Source organism: Penicillium cinerascens (assembly GCF_028974065.1).
Source record: "Penicillium cinerascens strain IBT 15544 chromosome Unknown contig_9_segment0_segment0, whole genome shotgun sequence".
Lineage (NCBI taxonomy): Eukaryota > Fungi > Ascomycota > Eurotiomycetes > Eurotiales > Aspergillaceae > Penicillium > Penicillium cinerascens.
Window position 1 is genome coordinate 854,815 of NW_026695296.1, and position 27,120 is coordinate 881,934.

General features: G+C 51.3%; 15 protein-coding genes across 15 annotated transcripts; 10 read left to right on the forward strand and 5 right to left on the reverse strand.

The window, feature by feature from the left end:
- Positions 1 to 1,317: 1,317 nt before the first annotated feature.
- On the forward strand, positions 1,318 to 1,509 carry N7498_007155 (uncharacterized protein; the record flags this gene model as incomplete). Its single annotated transcript, XM_058454217.1, has 1 exon — positions 1,318 to 1,509. The coding sequence occupies one exon, from the start codon at positions 1,318 to 1,320 to the stop codon at positions 1,507 to 1,509; it is 192 nt and encodes a 63-aa protein (XP_058306466.1).
- Positions 1,510 to 1,598: 89 nt separating this feature from the next.
- N7498_007156 (uncharacterized protein) lies at positions 1,599 to 1,910 on the forward strand (the record flags this gene model as incomplete). The annotated part of the gene is made up of 2 exons (XM_058454218.1): positions 1,599 to 1,830; positions 1,891 to 1,910. 2 exons carry the CDS (start codon positions 1,599 to 1,601, stop codon positions 1,908 to 1,910), a joined length of 252 nt encoding a protein of 83 aa, XP_058306467.1.
- A 781-nt stretch (positions 1,911 to 2,691) lies between these two features.
- On the forward strand, positions 2,692 to 2,874 carry N7498_007157 (uncharacterized protein; the record flags this gene model as incomplete). The annotated part of the gene is made up of 1 exon (XM_058454219.1): positions 2,692 to 2,874. The coding sequence occupies one exon, from the start codon at positions 2,692 to 2,694 to the stop codon at positions 2,872 to 2,874; it is 183 nt and encodes a 60-aa protein (XP_058306468.1).
- Positions 2,875 to 3,042: 168 nt separating this feature from the next.
- Positions 3,043 to 4,775, forward strand: N7498_007158 (uncharacterized protein; the record flags this gene model as incomplete). The annotated part of the gene is made up of 2 exons (XM_058454220.1): positions 3,043 to 4,068; positions 4,116 to 4,775. 2 exons carry the CDS (start codon positions 3,043 to 3,045, stop codon positions 4,773 to 4,775), a joined length of 1,686 nt encoding a protein of 561 aa, XP_058306469.1.
- A 431-nt stretch (positions 4,776 to 5,206) lies between these two features.
- Positions 5,207 to 5,662, forward strand: N7498_007159 (MGMT family protein; the record flags this gene model as incomplete). Its single annotated transcript, XM_058454221.1, has 1 exon — positions 5,207 to 5,662. The coding sequence occupies one exon, from the start codon at positions 5,207 to 5,209 to the stop codon at positions 5,660 to 5,662; it is 456 nt and encodes a 151-aa protein (XP_058306470.1).
- Positions 5,663 to 6,856: 1,194 nt separating this feature from the next.
- Positions 6,857 to 7,536, reverse strand: N7498_007160 (uncharacterized protein; the record flags this gene model as incomplete). The annotated part of the gene is made up of 2 exons (XM_058454222.1): positions 6,857 to 7,097; positions 7,157 to 7,536. The coding sequence occupies 2 exons, from the start codon at positions 7,534 to 7,536 to the stop codon at positions 6,857 to 6,859; spliced, it is 621 nt and encodes a 206-aa protein (XP_058306471.1).
- Positions 7,537 to 9,151: 1,615 nt separating this feature from the next.
- N7498_007161 (CNOT2/3/5 family protein) lies at positions 9,152 to 11,438 on the reverse strand. Its single transcript, XM_058454223.1, has 3 exons — positions 11,070 to 11,438; positions 9,516 to 11,011; positions 9,152 to 9,456 (listed from the first exon to the last, which is right to left on the reverse strand). The coding sequence occupies exons 1-3, from the start codon at positions 11,322 to 11,324 to the stop codon at positions 9,396 to 9,398; spliced, it is 1,812 nt and encodes a 603-aa protein (XP_058306472.1). The 5' UTR covers positions 11,325 to 11,438; the 3' UTR covers positions 9,152 to 9,395.
- A 386-nt stretch (positions 11,439 to 11,824) lies between these two features.
- On the forward strand, positions 11,825 to 12,664 carry N7498_007162 (D-aminoacyl-tRNA deacylase; the record flags this gene model as incomplete). The annotated part of the gene is made up of 5 exons (XM_058454224.1): positions 11,825 to 11,831; positions 11,885 to 12,063; positions 12,114 to 12,156; positions 12,210 to 12,433; positions 12,503 to 12,664. The coding sequence occupies 5 exons, from the start codon at positions 11,825 to 11,827 to the stop codon at positions 12,662 to 12,664; spliced, it is 615 nt and encodes a 204-aa protein (XP_058306473.1).
- A 219-nt stretch (positions 12,665 to 12,883) lies between these two features.
- On the forward strand, positions 12,884 to 14,271 carry N7498_007163 (peptidylprolyl isomerase; the record flags this gene model as incomplete). The annotated part of the gene is made up of 5 exons (XM_058454225.1): positions 12,884 to 12,899; positions 12,986 to 13,053; positions 13,128 to 13,137; positions 13,189 to 13,275; positions 13,331 to 14,271. 5 exons carry the CDS (start codon positions 12,884 to 12,886, stop codon positions 14,269 to 14,271), a joined length of 1,122 nt encoding a protein of 373 aa, XP_058306474.1.
- A 654-nt stretch (positions 14,272 to 14,925) lies between these two features.
- On the reverse strand, positions 14,926 to 15,863 carry N7498_007164 (SDR family NAD(P)-dependent oxidoreductase; the record flags this gene model as incomplete). Its single annotated transcript, XM_058454226.1, has 2 exons — positions 14,926 to 15,065; positions 15,140 to 15,863. Coding segments are annotated over 2 exons (864 nt in total), but the record flags the coding sequence as incomplete, so codon positions are not given.
- A 780-nt stretch (positions 15,864 to 16,643) lies between these two features.
- On the reverse strand, positions 16,644 to 18,625 carry N7498_007165 (putative MFS transporter; the record flags this gene model as incomplete). Its single annotated transcript, XM_058454227.1, has 7 exons — positions 16,644 to 16,898; positions 16,970 to 17,228; positions 17,286 to 17,737; positions 17,786 to 17,941; positions 17,995 to 18,357; positions 18,425 to 18,513; positions 18,568 to 18,625. 7 exons carry the CDS (start codon positions 18,623 to 18,625, stop codon positions 16,644 to 16,646), a joined length of 1,632 nt encoding a protein of 543 aa, XP_058306476.1.
- Positions 18,626 to 19,191: 566 nt separating this feature from the next.
- On the forward strand, positions 19,192 to 20,590 carry N7498_007166 (NAD(P)/FAD-dependent oxidoreductase; the record flags this gene model as incomplete). Its single annotated transcript, XM_058454228.1, has 2 exons — positions 19,192 to 19,384; positions 19,440 to 20,590. The coding sequence occupies 2 exons, from the start codon at positions 19,192 to 19,194 to the stop codon at positions 20,588 to 20,590; spliced, it is 1,344 nt and encodes a 447-aa protein (XP_058306477.1).
- Positions 20,591 to 20,679: 89 nt separating this feature from the next.
- N7498_007167 (acetamidase/formamidase family protein) lies at positions 20,680 to 22,134 on the reverse strand (the record flags this gene model as incomplete). Its single annotated transcript, XM_058454229.1, has 5 exons — positions 20,680 to 21,258; positions 21,311 to 21,587; positions 21,641 to 21,929; positions 21,985 to 22,003; positions 22,060 to 22,134. 5 exons carry the CDS (start codon positions 22,132 to 22,134, stop codon positions 20,680 to 20,682), a joined length of 1,239 nt encoding a protein of 412 aa, XP_058306478.1.
- A 1,524-nt stretch (positions 22,135 to 23,658) lies between these two features.
- Positions 23,659 to 24,098, forward strand: N7498_007168 (LysM peptidoglycan-binding domain-containing protein; the record flags this gene model as incomplete). The annotated part of the gene is made up of 2 exons (XM_058454230.1): positions 23,659 to 23,800; positions 23,884 to 24,098. 2 exons carry the CDS (start codon positions 23,659 to 23,661, stop codon positions 24,096 to 24,098), a joined length of 357 nt encoding a protein of 118 aa, XP_058306479.1.
- Positions 24,099 to 24,912: 814 nt separating this feature from the next.
- N7498_007169 (trichothecene efflux pump) lies at positions 24,913 to 26,936 on the forward strand (the record flags this gene model as incomplete). The annotated part of the gene is made up of 5 exons (XM_058454231.1): positions 24,913 to 25,134; positions 25,207 to 25,507; positions 25,570 to 25,679; positions 25,731 to 26,161; positions 26,207 to 26,936. The coding sequence occupies 5 exons, from the start codon at positions 24,913 to 24,915 to the stop codon at positions 26,934 to 26,936; spliced, it is 1,794 nt and encodes a 597-aa protein (XP_058306480.1).
- Between the last annotated feature and the right edge of the window lie 184 nt (positions 26,937 to 27,120).

The following is a 27,120-nucleotide window of genomic DNA, read 5'->3' on the forward strand; positions in this document are numbered from 1 at the left end:
CCAGCAGCATTGCCAGTCTCATGTGGAGCTTCCCCTGTCAGCGACGGCGTCCGGTTCCCGACCATAAGCACAGCGTAAGCCACCATGGCAGCGCAGCAACCTCGGGAGGTTATAAAAGCTCATCCAGACCGTTTCATTTCAAGTCTAATCTGTTTTATATCATATTCGCCCAGTGTGCATAATCTCGCATCTTCTATCGTCGACGGGCTCAAGGGCGGACGGTCCATCTACGCTCTAACAAACGAATCAACAATTTTTGACCCTTGCATCGAAGAGCTCATCTCCGAAGCTACTATCTGACACGTACCAGGTCCCAACCATTCCAGAGGAATCCACCAACTTACAGGTAAGCAAGGAGAAATTTGAAAATGAACATAGATACCGACATCTATTCGTATGGTCACTGTTGGAAGCCGAGGGACTTGGGTTCAGTCTACAGCGCTGTAGTACAATGGTGGATGTACGGGTTTCAGGGCAGTGGAATTGTCCCCTTGGAATCGACCCTGGAGGCTCAGGTGGTTTTCGGAAAGCCTACTGGTCCTCCACGGGAGAAGGTCTTTGAACCTCTCGACAAGATACTGTTTGTTACGGGAAAAATATTGCAATGGTATAACATATGTGCCTACCTAGTATCATTTGAGAAACGTGTAGGTAGATTTGTTGGTACGAATTCGAGCCCTTCTGCTCAACCTTATGAGATCTCCTAAAGAACTTTTTCCGGAACATTGGAATCTGTCTTCGTGGACCTTGTCCATGTTAACGTTTATTTGGAGAACTTGCATAGTACAAAAACTCCTCAGGTGAAGCTGTATAGAACCCCCGTTTGCCATTTGGAACCACAGAGGCATTAGTGAGAGTTATACAAACGAATTTCTCAGTCCAGGAGGGCCTTTTGGTGAGAAAGAGACACTCAAAGTTTGAAGGTTTGCACCTCTAGTGTATTGTTCTGTCATGTCGATACATAGCCCCAGCATTGAAGTGAACACTGGCTCTCCCGAAGCATGAAAACCCTTCCACCCCCCTGGCTCCCTGGCCTCCAACTCCCACATCAATCTTTTGGATCCAATCGCGCGTAAAGCCATATTGAACGGCAATGAATGCAGCTAGCTTGAGGTGCCCTCAACTAGGTGTTCAGAAGAGAAATTTGCAATGCCTTATCGTGCCAACGATGAAGCTCCGACTGAAAAGGTTTGTGTCATTATTCCTTCAACCAAAAGATATCCAATCGGCCGCTAAAGCGAAGACGTGATAGGAGCTTCGACAAATAATACACCACCGTGCGGCTATAACCATCATCGAGGCATTATTACCCGAGACATGGCCGAACTTAGTGGGGCACCTCCCACCCAGCTCCCCTCAACCTCGGAGCCAAGCAAGGCTAACGAAAAACCCTTACCAGCAAATCTCAAAGAATTGATTGAGCCAGTGGAAGAGGGAAAGTGGCCTGATTTCGGATTTATCCTCTTCCGAACTTACTTCGACGATGAGGAGTTGTGGGATAAGTTCTAGAAGGAGTCGCTCTGACGTGTCGGATTTGCGCAGAGGTTGATGAAGTTGATGGACCTGAGGATGATCTGGAACCGGGTCTCCACACAAGCATGTGTCTCATGGTTGATGAGGAACACATGAGCTCTGTGATGGATTGGAAGAAAGAAGGTGCTCCGCTACCATTTGTAAAGGCAGGTGATGTTACCCTTGGCAAGCGGAGTTTGTCTTACTCTGGCGTGTTCAAGGTGGCGATTGCCTCTCTCTTCACCAGGCTCTACATGGCTCAGATTGAGGGTTATGAGACAGCGGATCTGGTGCCAAATGACGATATAGTGTGGGATGGTGCGTGAGAGATTGTTGAATACATGACATGACAGCCTACCGGCCCTGCTACCAATTCAGTGAAACGCGGGACTGCTTAGCCAGATAAAGAAGTTCGAAATCGAATATCCAAATGCCATTTGTTCAATAATCGGTATACTTAGAATGATATCTTTGACGTACAGTCTGGAGATGGTTGGGGTATGGCTTGGGGTAGGGGATCGGCGAACCTCCGAGCGGCTGCAGATCGTCTGGTCTACCCAATGTCACATTCGGGAAACTCAAAGAGCATATCGGGTTAAATGAAAGTCAAATGTTGAAAGTGGTAAATACAATGGCATGTTCAAAAGTCAATTTCAGAGTTAATTGGAGCAGGACTGGCCTTTGAACCAGATAACCGGGGACACAGTTAATTACCCGAGATGGGGCGGCTTCCCGAGCGCAGGGGTAAAAAGTACGGACTTCTCCGCATACCACACCCGTGCATAGGGTGGCCTCGCCTCTCCGGGTTCTGCGTGGAGACACGGCCGAGCCTTGGCCCTATTGACTACTCGGTGTGAGACTGGATGGAATTCGGTGCTGCTGCGCGGTCTGCAATCATCCAGACAGACCGAGGCTGTGATTCAAGGCGATCATTATTACAATCACAGTGTGTGGAGTGACTATACCGGGATGCAGTGTCTGCCCCTGTCATCAACAATGTGCAGAACCCAGGGGGAGGCGAACCTACAAGGGCCATGTTCCTCGGATTGCCGATTTCACAAGCGGCCGCTTAGAAGCCCAAGCCAGCGAGCCACCGTCCCACTTTCTATAGGAATCCAGCGCAAAGATCTGCTTGTCCAGACCCGGTTTTCTACGTGTGGAGAAACCTGGAGAGCCCCCATGACTTTGAGACTCTTGGGACTCTTGTCCCCGCCGGAATGTGACTCCGAAATCTGCCACTCCCTGCTGTTCCTGGGCCGAGACCCGGCCGATCGTCGTGGGAAGGAAGTGCCCGACCTTGGCCATGGCGACTCGGACTTGCGCCGCTCGAACACTCTTAAAAAGGGCGCGGTGGACCCATAATGTCGTCCAGCTTCTGATCGCTTTTCTCTTGCCTTTTTCCATTTTACCCCGCGGGGCAGAGGGGGGTTTCACTTCTTTTAACCGCGCTATAGATCACTGTCTTATCTTGTACTTCTCTTTTCGCTCTTTCTATAAGCGGGTTACACGCTGTTCGCCCTAGACGCCATCATGAGTGACAAGATACCCTGGTGGAATGTGGTCCACAAGTTGGAGAAGCGGAGGCTTCTCATTGCAATTAACTGCATTGCGGCGTTGTCTATTCTCTTCTTCGGTTATGATCAGGGAATGATGGCTGGTGTCAATAACGCCAAGGACTATATCGACTTGATGAAATTCGGATATACGAAAGATGTGGACGGTGAGGCGACTCCCGTCGTCACGAATTCCTTGCTGCAGGGTGGAATTGTCGCCGTCTATTACCTGGGCACGCTGGTCGGTGGTCTATTCGGCGGATGGTTAGGAGATCGCATGGGAAGAATCAAGTCCATTGCGGTTGGAGCGGCCTGGGCTGCTGTCGGTGCATCTCTGCAGTGCTCTGCCCAGAACCACGATTGGATGATTTGCGCCCGGTTCGTCAACGGTATCGGAACTGGTATTCTGAATGCCATCGTTCCTGTCTGGGCTACCGAGACCGCGGAGCATACATCGCGCGGACAGTTCATTGCTATCGAATTCACTTTGAACATCTTTGGTGTCGTCTTGGCCTACTGGCTTGAGTTCGGCCTGTCGTTCATCGATGGTGGAAAGTCCGCTTTCCGTTGGAGATTCCCCATCGCCTTCCAGATTATCTTCCTGCTGGTTCTTTTCAGTTCTGTCTGGTTTTTCCCCGAGTCTCCTCGGTGGCTGGTCAAGGTCGGTCGCGAGGAAGAGGCTCGGTATATTCTGCAGCGTCTGCGTGGCAGCAGTCCCGAGGACCGTCTTCGGGCGGAAGCCGAGTTCCAGGATATTCTGAGCATCGCCGAGATGGAGAAGACCGTTGTGCACGGTGACTCGTATCTCTCAATGCTGTTCGGCTACAAGTCCGGGGACTTGCACATCGGGCGTCGCGTGCAACTGGTAATCTGGCTGCAAATCATGCAGGAATGGGTTGGCATCGCGGGTGTTACCGTTTATGCACCCACTATCTTCAGCATTGCTGGGTTCGACTCAACCAAGAGCCAGTGGCTCAGTGGCTTGAATAATATTTTCTACATGGTACGTTCGACTGACCCCAGACTCGAGCCCACATCTAACAGATTCAGTTTGCCACTCTCGTCTGTGTCTTCACTCTGGATCGCATCGGCCGTCGATGGACCTTGTACTGGGGCTCGGTAGTCCAGGGTATTGCCATGTTCCTCGCAGGCGGCTTCTCACGCCTCGCCATCAACGCCAAGGCGGACGGCAACATGATCTCCGCTTCCTCGTACGGTGCAGCTGCAGCCTCGATGATTTTCATCTTCACATCGACCTTTGGTGCCACCTGGCTGACCGTGCCATGGCTATACCCTGCCGAGATCTTCCCACTGGCCGTCCGCGCCCGCGGCAATGCTTGGGGTGTTGTTGGCTGGAGTATCGGCAACGGATGGCTGACTCTTTTGTGCCCTGTGATGTTCAGTGCTATTGGCGAGAAGACACTGTACGTGTTTGCCGCAAGCAATGTGATCACGATTCCTATGGTCTGGGCTCTGTATCCGGAGAGTAGCCAGCGCACTTTGGAGGATATGGACCTGTTGTTCGCGGCTCCTACTCCTTGGACCTGGGACGCGGAGAAGAACTTTGCACGCCTAAAGGCTGAGAACCCTGGCATGGTCCAGAATCTCAGCCGCAAGGGTAGCTTGATGGATCCCGAGACTGGTAAGATATCTATGGATGCTGCCAAGATTGAGGACAACACTGCCGTTGAGCATGTGGATCACCCCTGACGAAATGGAATGTGATCGAATATATTATGGAAGTAACGAGTTAGAATCTACGCAGTATTGTGAGTCATTATGAATTTATTCAACGTTATGACACAGTCAACCATGTCTTCTCGTCAAAGTGGAATGCAAGAGTCACCGTAGAGATAGATCGGGCGCCCTGATTGGTCAATTTGATAACAACTTCCAGACCCTTCACAACCTTTTTAACACCATTCACAGCTCTTTTAACTCGTAATCTTTTCCCCATCTCAAATTCTGACAAAAGGATCTCTAGCATAAAATTAGCTCTAACACCTCGAGTTAATAGTCGCGCCCGACGTGGTAAGACGCATCCCCTCCAACCCCGGATCTCGCGATTAGCTGATCAATCCAACCAGCACTTATCCACGCTACCAACGAAACCTTCCTCAACCCCCAATACGACCTTCAAGATGGAAGACCCAACGCCTCTCCCTACAGAATCCACACAAACAACCATAAAACCTACCCCAAACCTCACCCTCCAAAAATCCCTCCGCCGCATCTCGCTCCACCCAACACTAACCCCATACCGCCGCCGCGTCTACCGCGTCCTCCTCTCCGTACCAGAAGGTCGCTGGACAACATACTCCGCCATGGCAACATATCTCAACTCCAGCGCGCGGGCCGTGGGCAACGCGATGCGCACTAACCCGTTCGCGCCGGAGGTCCCGTGCCATCGCGTGTTGGCGGCGGATAGGTCGTTGGGTGGGTATAAGGGCGAGTGGAAGGTTAGCAAGCATATTGCGAACGGGTCTTTTCGTGACGAGAAGAGGCTGAGGCTTAAGGAGGAGGGAGTCGTGTTTGATGGGGATGGGAAGGTGGGAGGCGTTTGTTTTAGGGAGTTTAGGGACTTGGGGGCGAAGTAAGTTGGTGGGTCTGATTCTTGAGGCGTTGGCCTTTCTTAAGGGTTCTATGATTTGGAGTTAAAAGTGTCTGCTCTTGCCATTGGTACATGATATGTTCTGCTATTTGAATAGCGCATACAATTCATCTGCTCAACACTACGCCCAGCCGTCCAGCGTCGTCAGTCAACAAAACCCGCGCCCATTGCCTAATGTAAAGCTCCAACTAGTAAACCACGAGTCGCACAAACGCATGGGCAGATCGGTTTCTGGACCGTTCCCCAGACCCTCGACAACAGTGGTGCGAGTTTAACATCCCTGCAGACGTTATAACTATAACACCAAGCACTGGAATCACCCAAGAATCCTGGCTTAAACTAGACCAAATAATCTCAGAGCCTTCAACGTACCGGTCCCAGAACCAACACACGAAGTCAATTGGGGAGACACAGTATCATTCGCACACAGGGAGACGGGTGTGGAGTGTGGAAGGATGTGCGATCTACATCTCCTGGTGCATGATGCGGGATCAGGTACACTCGGAAGGATTCAAGCTAGGCAATTCCCGGAGTCGGGCCACTTTGGCGCAGTCAGGACGAGTAATACGGCATGGATTCTAGTAGACCAGTGGACAGGGAATGATTAGCGCATTTGCGATGAGGGAAGTGACTAGATCAAGTGCTGGCCTTCTGATCACTTTTCCTACTACTGTGCGGAGATCAATTGGGTACGTCGAGTGGGGTTGCTTTTCCTTCTGTGTGGGCTAGATTGGTGTACGTGGGGAGACTTATTGGAATTCAGCAAGTTGCTTGTTCCTTGTTCCTTGTTCCTTGCAGGGAGTGGTCTCATCTCATATGTGGCTGATTTCAAATCTGTTGATTCGCTTGGCTATTGAAGATGCAAAATGGGAAACGCAGATTGCGACATTTATTTCATGATCGTCGCTCATTGAATTCGTCCCGCCGCACAAGAAACCCAAAAGGGTAATAAGACACCGTCTATCCTGTAACATCATGAAAAAGCAAAATGAGAAAAGAAAAAGTCTTCTTCTATACAGAACATGACCCAAACAATGCATTCTATGAAAACATGCGAGGTAGACGTATTCGTAAAAGAAATTGTAGTGAACGCGCCGTAGCCGCGGTGAAAAGAGAATATAAATAAACATGAGAGTCGTTAATCATAAATAGTGATGGAGGATAATGAGAGGCAGGACATTCATGCGTCCTTGGAGGACCGCTTCAAGGCTCGGCGCTTTGGCAGGTCCATGTGGTGGTAGGAACGCAGGTGCTCGACCAGGTGGTCTTGACGAGGGAAACCATTGCTGCCTTTGCGCGAGCAGTGCTCGATGGGGCAATTGCGGAAGACGGGGAAGTGCACGCTGGACTGATGGCGCTTCAAGTCTGCGAAGCGGGTGAAGGACTTGCCGCAGTTATCGCAACCAAAGGGCTTCGCTGGTCTAGCGGAGACAGCCACGTTAGCTTGATGCATTGTGTTCGAGGTGGAAGGAAAGCTTACTTGGATTGAGAGGAGTCGGGACAAGAATCATCAAAGGATCCCATTTGCATATTGGGCATGGGAACCTCTTCGGCTTGGTTCCGGCTTCCTCCATAGCTACTTTCACAGCAGCTGCTCGCTGAGCTGGGCAGGCTGGTGGCCATGACGGCGGCTTCATAGACATGTCCGTAATCATTCATGGTGGGCACCATGTACGGGGAGCTAGTGAAGGAGTTGGGGAAGGACGAGACATCGGGCACGACCTCGGACACGGTGAAAGGACTGGCCGAGTCGAGGTCGCGCAGGTTGTCATAGACGGGCGGTTGAGGACCATGGAAGAAGAAGTCCATGTCTCCCGGTGAGGAGGAGTAGGAATCTGTATAGCTGAAAGAAGACTGCATGTTGATATCGATCGGCGGAGTGGAGGAGAAGGATGAATTGTAGAGTGGCAACGCAGTCTAGTTAAACAGGGAACCGGTCAGACTTCTAGAAGAGCGGCTGATGGTGTCGAAAGTGGGGAGGAGAAACCTACCATGGTGAGACGCCGGTTCGAATTCCTCCGAGGCAGGGCTTGAATAGTAGGTAGGACCTTAGGGGCTAGATACATGTCCTTTTGTTTTCACTGATTTTGCGGGCCAGGTTCATTTATACTCGGCCATTTCTACTATTCTACTTTCATCCGAATACGAAGCCCCATCACCGGATGTCGAGTCCTGACTGGCGCATACGGCTTCACCCTTTGTTTCCCGCCCGTCTACTGGTCGAACGCACCACACAGCCCCCGCCGACGCTATATCCTTAGGGGATCGCCTGCGGGAATTCCTGCAAACCTTCGGGGATCCTCGCTCGTACATTAGCGTGCAGGTGCGCTGGCTCTAGTGCCGTTCCATGGACATTCCATCATCCTTCTAGCGTCTGGCCCCAAGCCCCCCGGATACTCGGAGATTCATGATTGGTGATGTTGTGCTCCCCCTCCTAGTATGCGTAAGCCAGTCATAACCGGCCAGCGGAGGCTCTGACAACCAGTAACAACCAGTGAGAAACGAGAATAGGCCAAAGATACCCAATCCGAGCCTCGATAAGCTGCGCGATTGACTGTTGCGGTCAGACGGTTGCGCTCGAACCTCGCACCTTCCCCCTCATCACACACCTTGATCAACCCGTGTGAGCGATCCTCTCCATTTGTGGATCTAGTGCGGCTTCCAGAAACCTTCTAGCGTCTGCCAAGGGCCGCGCTGAACGGGGCAGCGTCCTGGCCCCCGTTCCCTTTCTCTGGTTTTCTCTGTTCCCCCCGGTTTCATGTTGCTGCATGGCGTGGGATGTATCCGGTGTACGCGTACGGGCGTACACCGGTACCTGGAAATAGACCACCTACACTAGGTCTTACCCAATTATCTAGGTTTCCCAGGATGCTGAGTAGTCTCAAGTTGAGTTTATGTTGTGTTGACTAGGAATCGGTAGAAGCGTGCCGAAGCGTCATCGACCCACGATCGCCAGCCTTGCGGAACGACGATAACTGGATCGCCAAGCGAACACCAGGGCGGGCAGCTCCCGTATCTGGGGTCGAGGCTGGCCGCAGTTGATCGACGCGATGATATAATAGGTGAGCCGCCTGGACGCTATGTGGGCCACGCTAACTACGCACAGCCCCTGTTCTGTTCCCGGCTTCTAGAAAGAAAAATCCCGCACTCCTGAGCGCTGCCAAGCTGGCTGAACCGCTAATGCGACCATGGATGCATCATGCAGCCGGTTCCTACAGTGAGGCTGCGTCACTGCCCCCGCAGATGGACCCGGTCAAGAGAGTTCTGGTTTTCTTGACCCGTGATGCAACGTGGCCGAGGTACTCCGTAGATATACAATTGTCCGGACGGTGGGGGGATAAACGCAGAGACCCATGCGGCAGACACTCGGTCGGATACGACACGTAGACAGCACCGATCTCATCACAGAGCCATTCTACAAGCCGAAAGTACATCTATAGGCACCTACGGTACCGTATTTTTGCAAGGTTTCCGATCTTGGAAGGGTTGTTGAGGCTGGTTCATTTGACAGGGATCAACTAAAATAGCACAGAACTCCCGTGTCCCTGAGGCCCATTTCATTGTACTCGTTGCCCGATGCCAGTACTTGCAAACACAGAAAACAGAAACTAAACTCCCCGAGGTCCCCCATGACACAATGCCACTATTCCACCCAGGCTGTCAAAGCGTGGGAAACGAAAAGACGACTACGCCCTGGTGCCCCATGTTGAAAGAACGCATCATAACTCGTCCTCGAGGTATTTGTACACAAACTTGAAATCAGCCTTGCGCCGGTTCATCCTGGGGAATGGTCAGCACGTGTTCAATGGTTACGGGAAGAGTAAGAGTCATCAACTTACCATGTACTCTCGTAGTCGAAGAACCGGTAGGTGCCTTGCTCAAATTCCTCCGTGATGTTTTTCGGCTCTTCGTGTCGCTGGAACCATGTTTGGTACTGCTTGTGGAAGCGCCAACTTTGGTTCTTAAGAGCCTTTGCAGCCATATATTGCTGATATGACCCTTGACGGTAGTAGAAGAGATAAAACAATGTGTCGGTGTCAATCCGGCCCGTATCGTACAGTCGGGGGTCGTCGAAGATGGATAACGGCTCCTGGGGGTAGTAGAGGGGGGTGTTGTAAGGGTTCTGGGGCTTGTAATGACGGGGCTTCTCAGCATCACCGGGCTCCGGACATGTCGTGAGCGAGCTTGCAAGAAGACGCTGGATCGCCGGTGAAGGGTTCGTCCCTGCCCGTTCCTTGGTCACATCGAATGATTGGATCAAATCTTGCAAACCCGGTGGCAGATGGAATATCGCCTCTTCGCTTTCACCATCTGTCGGCGTCTTGCCGTTCGTTGTCGGTGTCTCTTTGGTAACCTCTGCCTTGGAAGGCTCAGGTGATGCTGCTCCAGAAACCATACCGGCAGGGGTCTTCGATCGTCCGGTAACGATCTCTTCAGACGACGCAGCCACGGCCGCGGCCGTGGCACTCTTGGCAACAGGTTGTATGGAAGCAACACTGGGTGATGCAGTCGAGGAAGCCCTGGAGACGGGGAGTGCGGCCGAAAAGGCTGGACTGGTACCAGGGGGCGGTGGCAGAGGTAAAATACCAACTCCGCTCTTGTCGCTTGCCGCTGCGGCCGCTGCGGCAGAGGCATACTTGAGCGTCTCGCCGGGGAGGCGAGTGGGAAGCGGCGCGGGCTTCATGCCCGGGGTGACACTGGACGACACGGACGGATGGAGAGTAGCGAGGACAGGGAGCGGAGACTTCATTTGAGTCGAGGGGCGTCGATTCATCGTCGGGTCTGCCTTCGGCTTGGGCTTTGGTTCTGGCTCCTCATCCTGAATAGATTGAGCATCCTGAGAAGACCCATGATCGTTGTCTGCGCCAATGCCGAACTGGGCCTCGACATCGTCACCGATATTCAAGTCGTCATAGAGTGTTTCGTCTTCTCCGGAGTAGTCGACATTGTGCCCTTCGTCAACGTAGTACTTGATGCTCTCCTTTAAATCTTGCACCTGACCAACCTCCAGGTTGCCGTTCTGCAGCGACCGATTGAGGAATTCGAGCTTGTTGACATGCCACTTATGGCGCTCCGTTACATGCGCAATGTCGGCCATCCGATCCGCCTTCTTCGTGTCCTTCTTGCCCTTTTTCAATTGCGCCTGCAATATTTCCTCCTCTGCTTCCATGGCCTCGATGCGTTGTTGCAATTCGTCCACCATATTAGACAAGAAGTCGCTGGCCTCCACCTTCTCTTTTTCTCTCGGGTCGAGTCGTGACGCGGCGGATAGACCTTCTTTGGAGTAGGCTTTCGTCTTCATCTCCTTCTCCACGGCCTTGAACTGCTCCATACACTGTGCCCAATCTTGTTAGCCCTGGGTCAGTCACTGTTGGGAGTCAATGGGAGCGCACCGTCTCAATCGCCTTTCGCTGCTCGAGCAACGGGCCTTTATCTTTCACTTCATTTCCAGATGCCCATGATTTGATTTGATCACGGAACCTTTGAAGCTTCTTGATTTCGCGCTTGAGATTCTCTTCGAGCTTATCGCGCTGGGTGGGATTGGTAGCTTGTTTGATCTTTTCGTAGATGCCTTCGAAGACCTGAATCCCTTCAGTTACCTTCTTGAAGGTCTTCTCGATCTCTTGTTGTGTTTTTCGAGACGTCATGGTGGTCTGGATTGGGTGCGGACTGTGCCGTCCACTGGCGTGACTTCGAGTCGGCGGGGGTGGATTCGGGGCGCACGCTCGACCAGCAGGGTCGATGCTGCACGGTCAATCGGGACGTATGGGGTGGTTAGAATGTAGTGGTGTCGCCCTGTTGAGAGACCAAGAGGAGACGTGGAGAGCAGTGGAATGGCTCGTCTCTGCTGCAAATGGAAAGCTTCGTGGTTGCCCTATCGGGAAGGCGGTCGCGTTCAAAGTCAAAGCCGGGGAGGCGCGGGATCGCGAAGAGTTCGCTTCGTACAACACGCGCTTTTCGAGCGTGTATTCAACTGTTTATCTCACAAGTCTTACGGGGATCGCGTCTTGATAATCCACTGATGACCCATGGTGCAGTTTGAAGCTTTTATCGACCCTTTCATCCAACAGAACAGGTGAGTATGCGCCAATGAACATGTGGGATGCGCCACAAGGCTAATATCCGGCAGGTAGTTCTCACCAGCAGCATGAAGGGTACGCACATTCTTCCAACAAGTCGCGACGAGCTCGAGCTAAATCACCAATAGTCGTCATCCAACGAGTCAAGTCGGCCTCCGTCAGTGTCGACTCGGAGTTGATCTCATCAATTGGCAAGGGCCTACTGGTGTTTGCAGGTGTCGGCCAAGAGGATAGTGAAAAGGAAGCGGACCAAGTGGTGAACAAGGTGCTCAAGGCCAAGTTCTGGCCCGATGAGGATGGTGGACAGGTGAGAATGAAGTGGAGCGGACTCGGTCTCAGTATTGACTGGTAGCACAGTGGAAGAAGAATGTCCAAGATATCGAGGGCGAGGTTCTTTGCGGTATGATTTCTTTTGTTATATTTATGATCGTTGGATTGCTAATATCTGCATAGTCTCCCAATTCACTCTCTACGGCAAGATGAAAGGCAATAAGCCCGACTTCCACGACGCGGCCGATCCCCAAACTGCGCGCAAGGTCTACGACTATTTCTACAATAAAATGAGCAGTTCCTACGTCCCTGATAAGGTCAAGAATGGCGTCTTCCAAGCAATGATGGAGGTAGAATTGAAGAACGACGGGCCGGTGGGTGTCGATTACCGCAATGAAGATGCGGCGGTACATTTTGCCTTCCTGGCTTGTTTTCTGCGCCGCAGTGGAATCCGTACTGACCTGTTTGCTCCATAGGTCACGATCGAGATCAATACCAAGCTTCCGAAGAAGGAACCCAAAGAGCCCAAAGGCTCCGATAAGGCCAATGGGAAGGACAATGACAAGGATAAAGACAATGATGGACGACAGACTACACAGTCGGTTGAGTTCACGATTCCAGCGGAATTGCTGGCGTGAGTACATAGAGCTCTGTTTGTATATACCCGTGCATGGAAGGCGTAACTTTTTTGGGGCGGCGTGGAAGCTTCTTGAAGATCCGCAGATAGAACCGCCCTTCCCCACAACGGCTTTAGACTTCTCTTTCCCCTCCAACGTACTCTTAAGATCTTCTCTCTTTGCCCTCTTTCATCTTCTCCACTTTCCTCCTCTTCAGCCATTTCTTCTTACTCCACCGTCATGGCGGAATCGCAGCGTATGTGCTTCAGGATGCTTCAGTGCGGGGTCCACCGATCTTCCCGCCTGCAAAGAAATTGTCGACTTGCTGACCACCCCTCACAGAGCGCTCTCGTGTCTTCTTTGACATTCAGATCGGTGACACCAAGGCCGGTCGCGTCGCTTTTGAACTGGTGAGTATTCGTCTCCCCTGGTGAATGCGCATAAGATTGGGCGCTCGGAGCTAACGTGTTGCATCCTCGCACAGTTCAACGATGGTACGACATACCACCCTTCGCTCGATTGATCCGCAACTAACCGAATCGCAGTCGTTCCCAAAACCGCAGAGAACTTCCGAGCTCTTTGTACCGGCGAGAAGGGTACTGGAGTCCAGGGCAAGCCATTGTCCTACAAGGGTATGTCGATCCTCCCGAAACTCAGCTGAGACACCTGTTAAACAGCTCGAAACAGGCTCAATTTTCCACCGCGTGATCAAGCAGTTCATGATCCAGGGCGGTGACTTCACTGCATTCAACGGTACTGGCGGCGAATCGATCTACGGCGAGAAGTTCCCCGACGAGAACTTCGACCTCAAACATGACCGTCCTTTCCTGCTCTCCATGGCCAACTCCGGCCCCGGCACCAACGGCAGTCAGTTCTTCGTGACCACCGTTCCCACTCCCCACCTTGATGGCAAGCACGTCGTATTTGGTGAAGTCATCAATGGCAAGAGCATTATCCGCAAGATCGAGAGCATGCACACCAACTCCGACAAGCCCGAGGTCGATGTGACTGTGGTGGACTGCGGTGAGCTGACAGGCAGCGACTGGGAGAACGCCAACAAGCGCGTGCAGGATGCCACCGGTGACCCATACGAGGACTTCCCCGAGGACCACCAGGGTGACGAGCTGACTGCTCCCCTCGCCTTCAAGGTTGCTTCCGATCTCAAGGCTTTCGGCAACACCGCATTCAAGAGCGGCGACTTCAACCTCGGTCTGGAGAAGTATCAGAAGGGTTTGCGCTACCTGAATGAGTTCCCCGAGCCCGCCGAGAATGACCCCAAGGAGCTTGCGGAGCAGATGAAGTCTCTCCGCTTTACCCTTCACTCCAATTCGGCTCTGTTGGCCAACAAACTTTCGCACTTCCGTGATGCCAAGACCTGGGCCGGCTATGCCCTCCAAGTCGCCGATGCTGCCAAGGCCAAGGATGCCGACAAGGCCAAGGCCTACTTCCGCCGCGCACAGGCTCAGGAGGGACTGAAGGAAGAGGATTCCGCGCTCAAGGATCTCCAGGAGGCTCAGAAGCTGGTCCCTGGTGATGCGGGTATTATCAACGAGATCGCCAAGGTCAAGGCCACTGTCAAGGCTCGCGAGGCCAAGGACAGAGCTGCTGCTCAGAAGTTCTTCGCATGAAGCCTTTTCCATTAATACCTGTTCAATACAATACGATTCACGATATGCCGATCACTCTTATATACACGATGCGTGATGTATGATAAACACAACGCTCAGGCAGAAGTGCGACGCGTCCTGCCCTACTTCTGTTCAATTCCTCGATGATCGTAGTATTCACAACCAGTATCCAGTAAATTCCTTCCACCTGGCAAGGTTTGTTGGAATTACGGTTCGTGCTTTTTACCCTCTGGCCGCCACATCCACACCGGGTTCTAGTGTCGATATATCAAGAGAAGATAGAAGAATAACCCTCACCCGTGGAGGGTAAGTCCGACGCCTAGTTGCGAAACAATGTATAACGGGCTTCGAAATACCCCCCTTTGAGTTGCATATTGATGGCGACTAGTCTATATTCGTCTTTCTTTCTCTATTATTTGAAAGTTACTTTTGGCTAAGCAACGTAATTCTAGAATTTTTTTCATGGGCGTCTTAGTGCTAGCACTCCACTGGGTGAATGGGTCATGTACTTGTTTAACTAACACGCGCGTGTACAGTTCCTTCGGCCTGGGATGGCGACTTTCCATACAGGGTATCAATCGCCTATTGGGTGCCTGGCAAAGGCTGGCCATCCATATATCGTGGGAATCCTTGGTAGCCGAGCCACAGCTCACCAGTTCCCGGCGGGCCACCGACAATCTCCTTCTTGCGAGCCTTGAGCTCATCAACGTCCCAAGAGGCGAAGACGATCTTGTTTCTAAGAAAGTCTGCTTCGGGGGAGACAATCCAGACAAGGAAATCGGCGGGAAGAGAGACTGCGAAAAGGAAATTTAGTTACTTGGATACAAAGATAGATTAGCCACAAAGGACAAGATCAGTTTGTACTCACTGTCATCAAAGGCAAATGGCAATTTTACCGACTCGGACAGCTTAGCAGACATAGCCGTTTCAAGGAATCCGGGATGCACATTGTGAAGACGCACGTGCGGGTTCTCGGCGGCAAAAGACTGTAAGACCTTGACAGCGGCCATTTTACTGCTCACATAGGCACCCATGCCGGCGAACGGGGGGAATATGATGCCGGCCGTGGTCAGATTGATAAAGGTGACTGGCTTGTCCTCGTTTGGGCTGACTGTTTTGTTTGCCAGGATGACAGCCTGCGCCGTCACCAGCGTACCGACAACGGTAGTCTTGTAGCCATCCAGGAAAGTAGCCGGATCAGCTTCCAGAAGCGGAACAACGGGGGCCAGAACACCGGCACAGTGGACGAGGATGTCGATGCCGCCAAACTCGGCAGCCACCTTGTTCATGGCATTGCGTACGCTCGAGGCATCGCACAGCTCAGCCTCATGGGTTTGGATGGTCACCTCTGCGTGGCTGGCGCCGAAAATCGTGGCGGTTTCCGCCAGGGCGTCGGCGCGTCGACCGAGAAGGATGAGGGCTCGGGGGCCCGATGCAGCAAAGGACAAGGCTGTGGCCCGCCCGATGCCGCCCGATGCGCCAGTAATCAACACAACCTTGCCCGCAGTCGAGAGGCTGGGCTGCGTTGGATTGATGCCAGCATATGTGGTGGAGTGAATGACCTTGGTGTACGAGGGCGATGGTGGTGCCATTGTCTCAAACCGTCTGCTCTTTTTGTCCTTACGTGGTTTGGTTGCAGTGCGTGCAGACGCAAAATACGAATGACTTTGACGTTGATAGGTAGCAGTAAATATGCAAGATGAGGCAAACACTGTGGAACAGAAGAGGAAGCGAGAGGTATGGCCGGTCAAAATGTGGCGGAGGAAGGATTAAATAGGCAGGCAGGCGTGTCACGGCCAAGGAAGTGGAAGGAGCGGGATGCATATTATATTGTCAGCAAAATTGATCCATCCAGGTCACTATACGACCATTCCATCCATGGATAGTAGCATGGTACTCGTGTGTATACGGCAAGCCGGAACCCGAAGTGGAACCGATATAATCAACGGATCTCGCCCCGTTTCCCGCACTAGTCTTTTCCGGGCGTTTAAGGTCAGGTACGGACTCCGAGAATACGTCGCTGATCCACACGTCCACACACCATTCGTCGCAAGGCTTACCATCCGGTCAATCTGCAGCCACATGGAGATCCCTCGGGCATTTTCTCCAAAGGGACATGAAAACTCCCCGAAAGACCAATAATAACGGAGCAACTGCTCGTAGCTCGGCCTTCGAGAATTCCACAGTCGTAGGGCAATCGGACATCCGCAAGTTCGCAGTTATGGATACCCGTACACCGCCACATCGGACCAAGAGGAACAAAGGAGATGGCACGCAGACATTTTGGACCGGATCTGACCAGATTCATGACAACAAATGAAATCAAAAATACCGCATTATGAGACCTTATTCCTAGCTAGTCAAGTATTTATTTATTGCGCAGAGACGCTTCCCCGCCCTGTTTCGGCCAGGAACTGCTCATACCGAGGTTTGCACTTCCGTCGCCATGTCTTGCCCCATATTATCATGGGACCACCCATACAGACGGATAGAACCACCAAGATTCCGTAGAAAGTAAAGGACCAGCCATAGGATGTGGCATCAATGAACGGCTGAACAGAGTACGAGATGGCGAAGTTGATGAGAGAGGAGCAAATGGCGAGCACGACGACCAGTTCACCGGATATCTAGACGACAATGAGCACCCGCATGATTGCAAAAAACAGTGAAAGCAAGAAGGGACCGAAGTATAACTTACCCCGTCGAAGCATTCCATCGCATAAGCCGTTGCCATGCTCGTGATAGACACCTGCTGGGCGATCAGGCAGCACAATGCCACCGCAATGGCCATCCAGTGATCGCCATTAGTAGCAGCCCAGCCGTAAAGGAAGTATCCAATAGCACTAAAAATCAACGGGAATATGTACGTCCAAATTCTCATTTCCGGCTCCTTGTATCCCTTGTTGCGGCGTGCGAGAGTGAGCACGACCCAATCAGATAAGGATCCGATTCCCATTCTAATCAAGTTAGCAAAAAAAGTCTTGCTGAGGAAACGAGGGGGGTTAAAGCTTTACCCAAGGAAGTTGCCAATCAAAGCAGCAAGAAATATCAAACCAGTCGACCCCGTGCTCCAGTTGTATGGGGCCTCGGTCATGATCTCTGAGATGGTGTTGAAAGAGACAATTCCGGCAGTGCAGCCAAATGCAAACTGGATACCAGCGAGCACAATGTTTGGAAATGCGAAGAGGTAAAATGGACGACGGAAGTATTGAAACCAGGTAGTCTCGTCATCCGTAAAGTAGTGGATCAATGCGATTTTTTGTCGGTAGGACCGTGGCGTGATATCCTCTCCGAGAACATTACTTGTAACTTCAAGCACGGGAGATTCTAGTTGGGTTTCTTTCTCTGGCTCCCCTTGATCACCGGTCTTTCCAGTAGGTTGAGATGGGTCGATGCGCGAGCTGAAGCGAAATCTGGGGAACATTGTGTCGTCAAATGCGAAGACGAATAGCAGAATCAAGACACCCTTCAATGGTCAGCTGATTCAATAATCCATCGGAATAAAATGACTTACGCATGCGATCGCTACAATGGGGGAGCTCCAGCGCCAGCCGATCCCATCGGAAATATAACCGCCCAAAATTAGTCCGAGAATCGATCCGAGTTGCTGGAAGAAGATATAAAATGCAACCATACGGCCACGCTCATGGGTGAAGAACATGTCGAAGATCTGCCGAGAGTCAACGCGGGGTTTATTTGAACAGGACTATGCTGGACACTCACTGTAAGCTGGATCAAAGCCTGATATGCCGCAGTTCCAATGCCTTGAATTGCAAGCATAACATAGTACTGACCAGTGCCCGTATAGAAGCCTCCCCAGACACTGCCTCCGAGGAGACATATAAGACTGAGAATATAGACTATCTTGCGGCCCAGCTTCATCGCAGTGGGGATCCATATGATGTTGAAGAAACCAAGCAGGAGATAGTTCACCGCGCTACCCCCATTCATGTTGTTCAAGCTGACGCCGGTATCATCAGAAATCAAGGTCCAACTAGCGCCCCAGTTATTTTCACCGAATGAAAATACACAGGCGTAGAATGATATCAGGAAGAGAGACCAAACCTTTTTCTTCCGTGACCAATTCTGTTAAGCGTTAGAATGGGGCTGTTTAACCTCGGAATATATGGGAGACGTCTATCCCAAGGCTTACCAGCGGGTCTGCCGGCGAGTTGGAAGGTTGGGGGAGGAGAAGAATGTCCTGCTTTCCGGCATGAACAGCATCGTGCAGGGAATGTGATGCTGTACACTACTGTTAATGAAGATACATCTTTGAATTGTGCCCATAGATCATACCATCTACCAGGTAGACAGTGCCCGGGACATCGGTCAGGATATCGTCGTCTCGTGCCATGTTGGTATGCATGTGTCACTGGTAAGTGCGAGGTTTGCCCAATTTCCGAGGACCAAGTGTCCTTATATGTCTATTACGGTCTTGACTAACGCGCGATTCACGAGTGCAATTCCAAAAGGAGGGTTTCGACGAAGTACCGATTGGTCGGCACGAGCCGACGATTCGCGATCGCCATTCTCACTTTGGAAAAGATAAGTGAGTCAATGAGGGGTAAAATGACACGGAAGCTCCAAGCGACTGAGCAGGCGATGGAATTGACAGCCACAAATTATTTCTCATGATTAGCGCCTCATAGTTCCGATCAGAAGTCGGATAGAGGGATCGCTGATAGCGGAGTGCGGAGAAGCTTACCCCGGTTTGAGGGGCTGGAAGGTCCACGCGATCACTCGCACTCTGCTTGATAAGGCTTGTGCTCATTCGGATCATCCGAGCTAGTCTATAAGCTTGGAGCTGGTGAGTGGTCAATCAACTGTTATTCTCTCGAGACGCCGGAATACTTTTCTTTCCCTCAGCACCTTCTGCTTTGATCCCGAGACCCTTCCCGCGCTGGACAGTCGTCTTCCAAAATGCCATCTCCACCACTCAATAATAAATCGTCGATCTTGATCGTCGGAGCTGGAACCTGGGGCTGCTCAACTGCCCTTCATCTAGCTCGACGAGGATACAAAAATGTCACAGTTCTTGATCCCTACGGTGTCCCATCGCCCATTGCCGCTGGCAATGATGTCAATAAAATTATGGAACACAAAGAGCCCAAAGGTAGGGGGTAAAGTATTCGGACTTAGGTTGAAATTCATGAGCTGAAGGCTAACAGGTTCACAAACGGATGCCCGAAGCATTGCATTTGCTACCTGCAGTCGAGCGGCGTTGAACGGGTGGAAGACTGACCCTGTGTTCAAGCCATTTTTTCACGAAACAGGGTTTATTGTGTCCGGCAGTACAACTGAACTCATTCAAAATATCAAGGAGGAAGAGATAGACTCCTCCGAAGGCGAGTTTGTCGCCCTAGAGACGGCCCAAGACTTCCGCAATACCATGCCACCGGGTGTGCTGACAGGGGACTTCCCCGACTGGAAGGGCTGGTTCAGCAAGAGAGGAGCAGGATGGATCCACGCTCAAAAAGCGATGATTTCCGCATACAATGAAGCAAAACGACTCGGCACAAAATTTATCGTTGGTGACCCGGTGGGCAAAGTTGTCGCCCTGATGCACCAAGATGGTGACGTGATCGGAGCACGAACAGCAGATGGCACGGTTCATCGCGCAGACCATGTCATTTTAGCTGCCGGTGCTGGTAGCGATCGTCTACTGGACTTCAAGAAACAGCTACGTCCCACTGCATGGACCTTGAGCCACATTCGCATGACGCCGGAGGAAGCCCAGCGCTACCGAAACCTTCCAGTGCTTTTCAACGTCGCCAAAGGATTCTTCATGGAGCCAGATGAGGACAAGCACGAACTCAAAATCTGTGATGAGCATCCGGGATACTGCAACTTTATCCCGGATCCCAACTACCCAGGGGAGAAGAGAAGTATACCGTTCGCAAAGCATCAAGTCCCACTCGAAGCGGAGGCCCGGGCCAGAGAATTCCTACGTGACACAATGCCACATCTAGCGGAGCGAGCATTTTCATTTGCACGGATTTGCTGGGACGCCGACACTCCCGACCGTGCATTCTTGATTGACCGGCATCCGGAGCACCCTTCTCTTCTGATTGCAGTGGGCGGGTCTGGAAATGGTGCCATGCAGATGCCAACAATTGGTGGATTTATCTCGGATGCGTTGGAAGGGAAACTACAGAAGGAACTCAGGCATGTAGTACGCTGGCGGCCTGAGACGGCTGTTGGTCGTGACTGGCACTCTACGCAAAATCGCTTCGGAGGGCCTGACAGGGTGATGGACTTCCAAGATGTGGGGGAAAACGAGTGGACGCAGATACATGAGACTGAGCAAAGCAAGCTTTGAGAAAATATATGCATTTGGGAAATAGCAAATCCAATATTTAGCCTGGTGAGAGACTCTTCCACAAGCATTGGTGCACGGGTGGCAAGGACCTACTCGCTGGTCAAAGCACAGGTGCCCATGTCAAGCTTAGCAACATCGGCCTCGGGCCTGATATCAAAGTCGAAGATATCCATTGGAACGCCAAGAGTAGTGCAGGCATTCGGGATATCAACGATGCCCGCAATATGGCCCTGCACCGGAGCACAACTCAATAGAAGATAAATCTGTTCATCCGAGTAACCATAGCGTCGAAGATACTCAATCACCCGTAGACAAGTCTGTCTGTAGGCCACCGTAGCATCAAGATAGTGCTGTTTTCCTTTCTCATCAACCGAGAATCCCTCAAAAGTGAGATAGCGCCCAGGTCCAAACTGAGGCTCCACAGGTCCGGCGTGGAAAATAGGCGATTTCATGTTCAGCTTCGCCATTCCATTCTTGATCACCGTGAACTTGAGTGTGATCACACCTGCCATCTCAATGGCACCACAGAACGAGATTTCGCCGTCTCCCTGTGAGAAGTGCAGGTCTCCAACGGAGAACTTAGCACCGGGAACGTGAACGGGAAGGTATACCTTGGAGCCGCGGGACAGATTCTTGATATCACAGTTGCCGCCGTGCTCGGGACGACCCTAGAAGAGAATGGTTAAAACGGATCTGATTCATTGACAGAGTGGGACATACTGGAATGGTTCTGGCCCCCTCCTTCGCGACTCTTTCCTTGATATCCTCAACAGCGCTACCCGCATGAGCATTGGTGGCATTTGGTGGCTGCGCGACAATTCGATCGGTGACCGTGTTTGCGGCAATCAGCTCGCCCTCACGGTGATTCCACTCGGCAAGCACCTCCGCCGAAGGAGCACATCCCAGGATACCGGGATGGATCAATCCCGCGAAACGGACGTGTGGAATGTGCCGAGATGAGCAGAAGATGCCTTCAAAGTCCCAAATCGCCTTTGCCCTGTAAGTGATCAAGTTAGCGACTGCTGATTGGGGCGAAGTGACTGAGCGTACGCTTTGGGGTAGTGCTCATCCAAGAATCCACCGCCGTTATTACGATCGAAAATGCCGGTAAACCCCCATGGCTGCTCCTGGAAGGGCTGGACGTCCTGGATCTCGACGACCAACACGTCGCCAGGCTCGGCAGTTTCTATGTCAAATGGACCGGAAAGATAGTGAATTTCTGTCAAATCGACGTCCCTGACATCGTCGGCGGAATCATTGTTCTTGATTTGCCCACCTGTCCAGTCCAGGCATTCGATCTTCACGACTTCATTGTTGGCAATCTTTTCACAGGCAGGAACTATCGAACTTGTCAGCTTAGTGTTCACTTTTCAGTCCACATAAACTTGACGTACTGTCAGGATGCCACCTGTTCTGTAGGAGAATGTCAGCTCTGTTCTGGCTTCGTGATGCCGAGAGGGTCCACATACATGGAGTCCGGGCTGTTCCCGCGCGTGCTTATTGAGGTCAACTTTGAGAGCCGTGCGAATGCCCTTGATACCCATGTTTATGGCGACTTGCTTTGAGATGTTTTCCTGCTTGGTGTTAAAGTTGTTTCTTGGCCAGAAGAAAAATGACCGGAAAAGACGGGCGAAGGCAGGACAGGACGAAGAGATAAGGCGCGTTGCATCGTTCTCCGCAGAGGGGTAGACCCTTCCCCGCTTGATACCCTTTATCTATCTCCAATTCCAGCGCCTATGATAAGCCACTAACGACCAATTTGGAGAAGAAAGTGAGTCTTCATTGGGTTTCGGAACAGCTGCTAGCTGTGATGAGAAATGGTTGACACATCTTGCCCCTCTGGGGGCGTCGGAGATGTACGCTTTCCGCCATTTGTGACTTCATCATATCATATCTACCGCTTGGCCATCGGCCTTTATCTTGAGTGGAGCTTTTGAATAAATTCCATGATCCGAGCAAGTCTCAATTATCCCCAGCGTGAATTAGGGCGATCGGCCAAGCCTTCCCTTGGCCTCTCTGCGTCGGTGGATCGCCTGGCTTCCTCCTGCGATGCGCGTCTACGTACCCCTTTCTCTTCCACATAATATGAATGACATTCAAAATCTCCTCCAATTCTCGTATCATTGATTCAGATCGTGTCAATATTCTTATCAACCTCAGGTCCGAGCTTGCTTCCTGCTCACTGTTGTCTTGGTCTAACCTTCATCACGTACTGTTTGTCCGTCTTTAAGCGCTGTGTTCCGCCTCTATCCTTTCTCATCTCGAATCATGGTTTTTGTTCTCTTGAGAGCGAGATCCAGAGCCCATAGACTCCGTGGCTTCTGCCTCAGTTCCATCGTACGCCATCAAATTTAGACACCCAAGCAAATTGGGGCAGGGGTGCCAAACAAGATATCCTTGCGGCACGACTGCGAATTTTGATGTCACTAATGATTGTCTCTTGAGGCCTTTCTAAAGATCCTGGACGTGTGTCTATTTATAATTCCGAGGTCAAGTTGATTTGTAACCTGAGAAGCGGTTGCATGAATGATCCGATGGACTACCAAGAAGAGTGGACACACTCTCGCACCCGTATGCGTGTGTATAATCCCAGCATGAATGTAAGGTCTTGAGAAAATCAAGGTCATACCATGCAGCCTTGACTGGGGGGCCGGAAAAAGGTATTGATATACTGACTGGATCAAACATGAAGTGATGTAACCATGAACCCAAACATGTCCAATGTTGAGATCGAGAACGTTAGCAATGCAACAATACATGAGGGTCTTTAGCACGATAATTCTCTATGTTTGCTTTCGCGATCTGGGTGCCAGTTTTTAGACTCCAGCAACCCCGATTTGGGAACCTTCACACACGATCCGAGAAACCCGGTCGTCGAGCCAAACTCTTGGCTTCGTGGAGCATCACCTAAACACTGTCAATCTAAACTATAAATGCAAGCTTGTTGCCACCTCCGATTTAGCTTCATCACCCTTCTACCATTCGCAACATCTCTCCAGGTTCCATTGAACACCAAGGCCATCTGACCCAATCTTACCAACAAGATCAAATTTCAGCTCCAAACGGCAATGCCTGCCTCAATTACCCGTACCGTGGCTTTGGCCCTGGGCTTTGCTCTTACCGCAATGTCGGCTGTCCCAAATTACCCCTTGAACAGTGACGTTCCAGCCATGGATAAAGTGCTCCTGGATGAAAATCCGCTGCCAAATTGTAAGTAACGCACAGGCCTCCCTGATGCCAGTATTATATTTCCAGAGGCTGTCCAGCAGACAATTTTGACTTTTTTCAAATAGGCATGGCTCACTATACCGTTTCCGAGGCGGATACCTGCATGGACATTGTCAACATGCACCCAAATACTTTGAATCTGAACGAGTTCTACTTGTGGAACCCAATGGTGAAGCGCGACTGCTCCAATCTTATCGTCGGCGAGACTCTTTGTATCCGCGCTCGTACGCTGAGGGACTGCGGTGCTTGCAGTGCTGCCTGTGCTCCCTGCCACACGTAGGTCAGCATTCGGATAGCCACTAACCAGCGTTAGGTGCTATTTGCCAGCAGTGGACATGGTTTTATGGGTTTAATAGTGATTAGTGGCTTCGATAGCTCAGCAATATGTTTTCCTTTGTTTGCTGAACTAAGTATAATTTCGAAACCTCTGAAGGAGAGAGTTTGAACTGAATTTATTTTATATTTGATGGTTATTATGTGCATCCTCTAACGCAGAGTTTAAAGCCCCGATGCCAGATCTCCCGATACATGCCCTGAAAAAGCGTCGGGGTTCTAGTCCCATCCTTGATGTGCTTCACTTAGTCAAAATAGTCGAGGAGCGGGACTGATTCATCGGTGGGACCGAATCTCCCATCAGCGGGACGGGTTTTCTCCGTCAGCGGGACCACAGCCGACCTGCCCCTGGAGAGAAACTTCATGGCTGATTAGAAAGCGAGGGTAAACTGTCATGACTTTTTGACCTTCAACCCTGGGAGCCCTTTTAATCACGCAAGAGGCTTCGAAGATTCCATCGTCTTGCAAGCCCTAGAACATGGTGCAGAATGGGGTGGTGACTATTTAGCCTTGGCATAGGACCCGCACCAGCCTTTCCCTTTCCAATGTCATAGGCGCCTCTGGATTTGTGTTTTGTATGGTCGTCCAGAGTGAAAACCTGGGGTTGCGGGGAAAGGGTGGGCCTGGTTGCTTTGCGGGGCAATCAACCGATCTATACTCGGACAATTGAAATAGAATCATCCCTGTTGCAAGATTACGAATTGCAATCTTCCCATTTTGACCAGAATCCAAGCTCTTGAAGATTCAGCCTTTGTCTAGAGATGTCCGTCACACCAGAAAAGAATCGCGAGGCTGTCCCGGGTGAAGTGAGTGGTGCCTCAGAGACCGACCATGTGGAAGACACCATAGGGTCTTTGGATGAAAATCTCGTCTATGAAGATGAGCAACAGCCAGAGCTTCATGCCCGGACTTACTTTGCCCTGGCTGCAATGTTCCTGCTCAATCTCGTTCAAGTTTTCGGTCTTATGGGTCCTCCAGCCGGTGTACGCAAATTCACGACATGAGCCCAGAGACTTCATTGAGCCAATTAACTAACCTGTGATTTTCGTTAAAAGCTGTCTTATATAGAAAGTGACCTCAAAAATACCGTCGCCGGCACATGGGTCCCCAACGCCCTCTCGCTCGTTCAGGCTGTTCTAGCCCCTCTGATATCTTCGGCGTCGGATACATTCCAGGCACGGAAGGCTCTTTTAGTTGGTCCTGCAGTGATCTCGTTCATCGGATCTGCAATCGCACCCGGATCTAATAGCATATACCGAGTTGTCGCGGCTCAAGTCTTGATTGGATTCGGGTTTGCTACTGTACCTTTGGCATATTGCGTCCCTAGTGAGATTCTTCCGCGGAAATGGAGACCCAGTAAGTGGACAAGACGACTTCAGCATATAAGAGGCGCTTGTTGATCAATGCTTCTTGTACAGTGGCACAGGCTGCGATGAATGTTGCCGCCGCAGTTGGTGCTTGTTTGGCGCCATTGATCATAGGTGCCCTCACCAAAGCCAATCCTCACACAGGTTGGCGCAATTTCTATGTAGGGCTCTTCGATACACCTTTATAATCTAGCTTCTCATCTTATTCTTAGTGGATTCAAATGGTCTTATGGGGACTGACCGCAATCGGCCTTGTTATCGGCTACAAGCCGCCAAAGCGACACACCCACCTTGACCACTTATCTATTTGGCAAAAGCTCGCTCGGCTAGACTTACCTGGTTTTATCATGTTGACCGCCGGTTTGACATTGTTCTTGACTGGACTCAATCTCGGCGGTGGTCTGTATGCATGGGCCAGGGCGCCAGTACTGGCGACTCTCATCGCCGGTATCCTCTGTCTCGTTGCCTTCGGGATCTATGAGTGGAAATTCACAAAGACTGGTATTCTGCATCATGACCTCTTTCGCGGAGGCAAGAACGCGGGCAAGACCTTCGCTATTTGCATCGGCCTCATTTTCATTGAAGGCATTCTACTATTCAGCTACGTTATTTTCTATCCTGTCTTGTATGGCTATCCCGATCTGTATGGCTTGTCTTTTCTCGAAGGTTTCTGACTCTCTTTATCTAGAACCTCGTCGCTGTTCACCGAAGACCCTCTGCTGATGTCCGCAAGGCAGCAACCCTTCTGGATTGCAGGTGGACTGAGTACTATGATATACGGATACGTGAGTACGAGATTCCGAATGATTCGGGAACCGCTATTTGTCGGATTCCTCCTGTTCACGGGAGGAATCGTTGGCCTCGCCACAATTCAACCGGAAGACGAATTGAGAGCGTTGGTCTTCGCAGGGCTGGCTGGATTGGGATTTGGCTGCCCACTTATCCTTCTTATCGCCGCCGTTCAACTCGCGACACCTCACCACCTCATTGCCACCGCAACGGCGGCGACGACGTGCTCTCGAGCTGTAGCTGCCTCTGTATTCACGGCCATTTACTCGGCCGCATTCGAGACACGTATCGAAAAGTATCTCCCAGCAGATGTTGCCCGGGCTGCTTTGAAGGCGCAGCTTCCCAGCGGGTCCGTTGAAGCTTTTGTTAAAGCACTATCTTCTCAAGACACAGGCGCACTTTCAAGTATCCCGGGTGTTAATCCAACAGTTATTGCCGCGGGGGAAGGTGCACTGAAACAGGCATATGCGGATGGACTGAGAGCTGTTTACATTATTGCGGCCCCATTTGGTATCCTCGCATGCTTGGCATGCTTCTTTTTGGGAGACCTGCGGAAAGTCATGGACTACGCTGTTGAGGCCCCGGTGGAGGATCTGCATTCTAAACGAGGCCGTGGCCAAAATGCTTAGGCCCCACAATGTAATTCTTGGAGGGTCGGTGTGGGCCTAGCTTCAATTTTTATCATACTCTGAACTGGTTTAAGCGACTGGAGGGTATACTTGTAGGCACTATATTAGTAGGATAAATCTGGTCCTTCTAATGCATCTTTTGGGGTCGGCGACTTCCTACGTCATCGCACAGACAATGGCAGAC

Excerpts from the sequence above, each read along its gene's own strand:
- N7498_007161 (XM_058454223.1), bottom strand. The coding sequence starts at position 11,324 with ATGACGTCTCGAAAAACACAACAAGAGATCGAGAAGACCTTCAAGAAG. Across the intron at positions 11,012-11,069 it reads AGCGAAAGGCGATTGAGACG|TGTATGGAGCAGTTCAAGGC; the intron begins GTGCGCTCCCAT and ends GATTGGGCACAG. Across the intron at positions 9,457-9,515 it reads TTCGACTACGAGAGTACATG|GATGAACCGGCGCAAGGCTG; the intron begins GTAAGTTGATGA and ends ACCATTCCCCAG.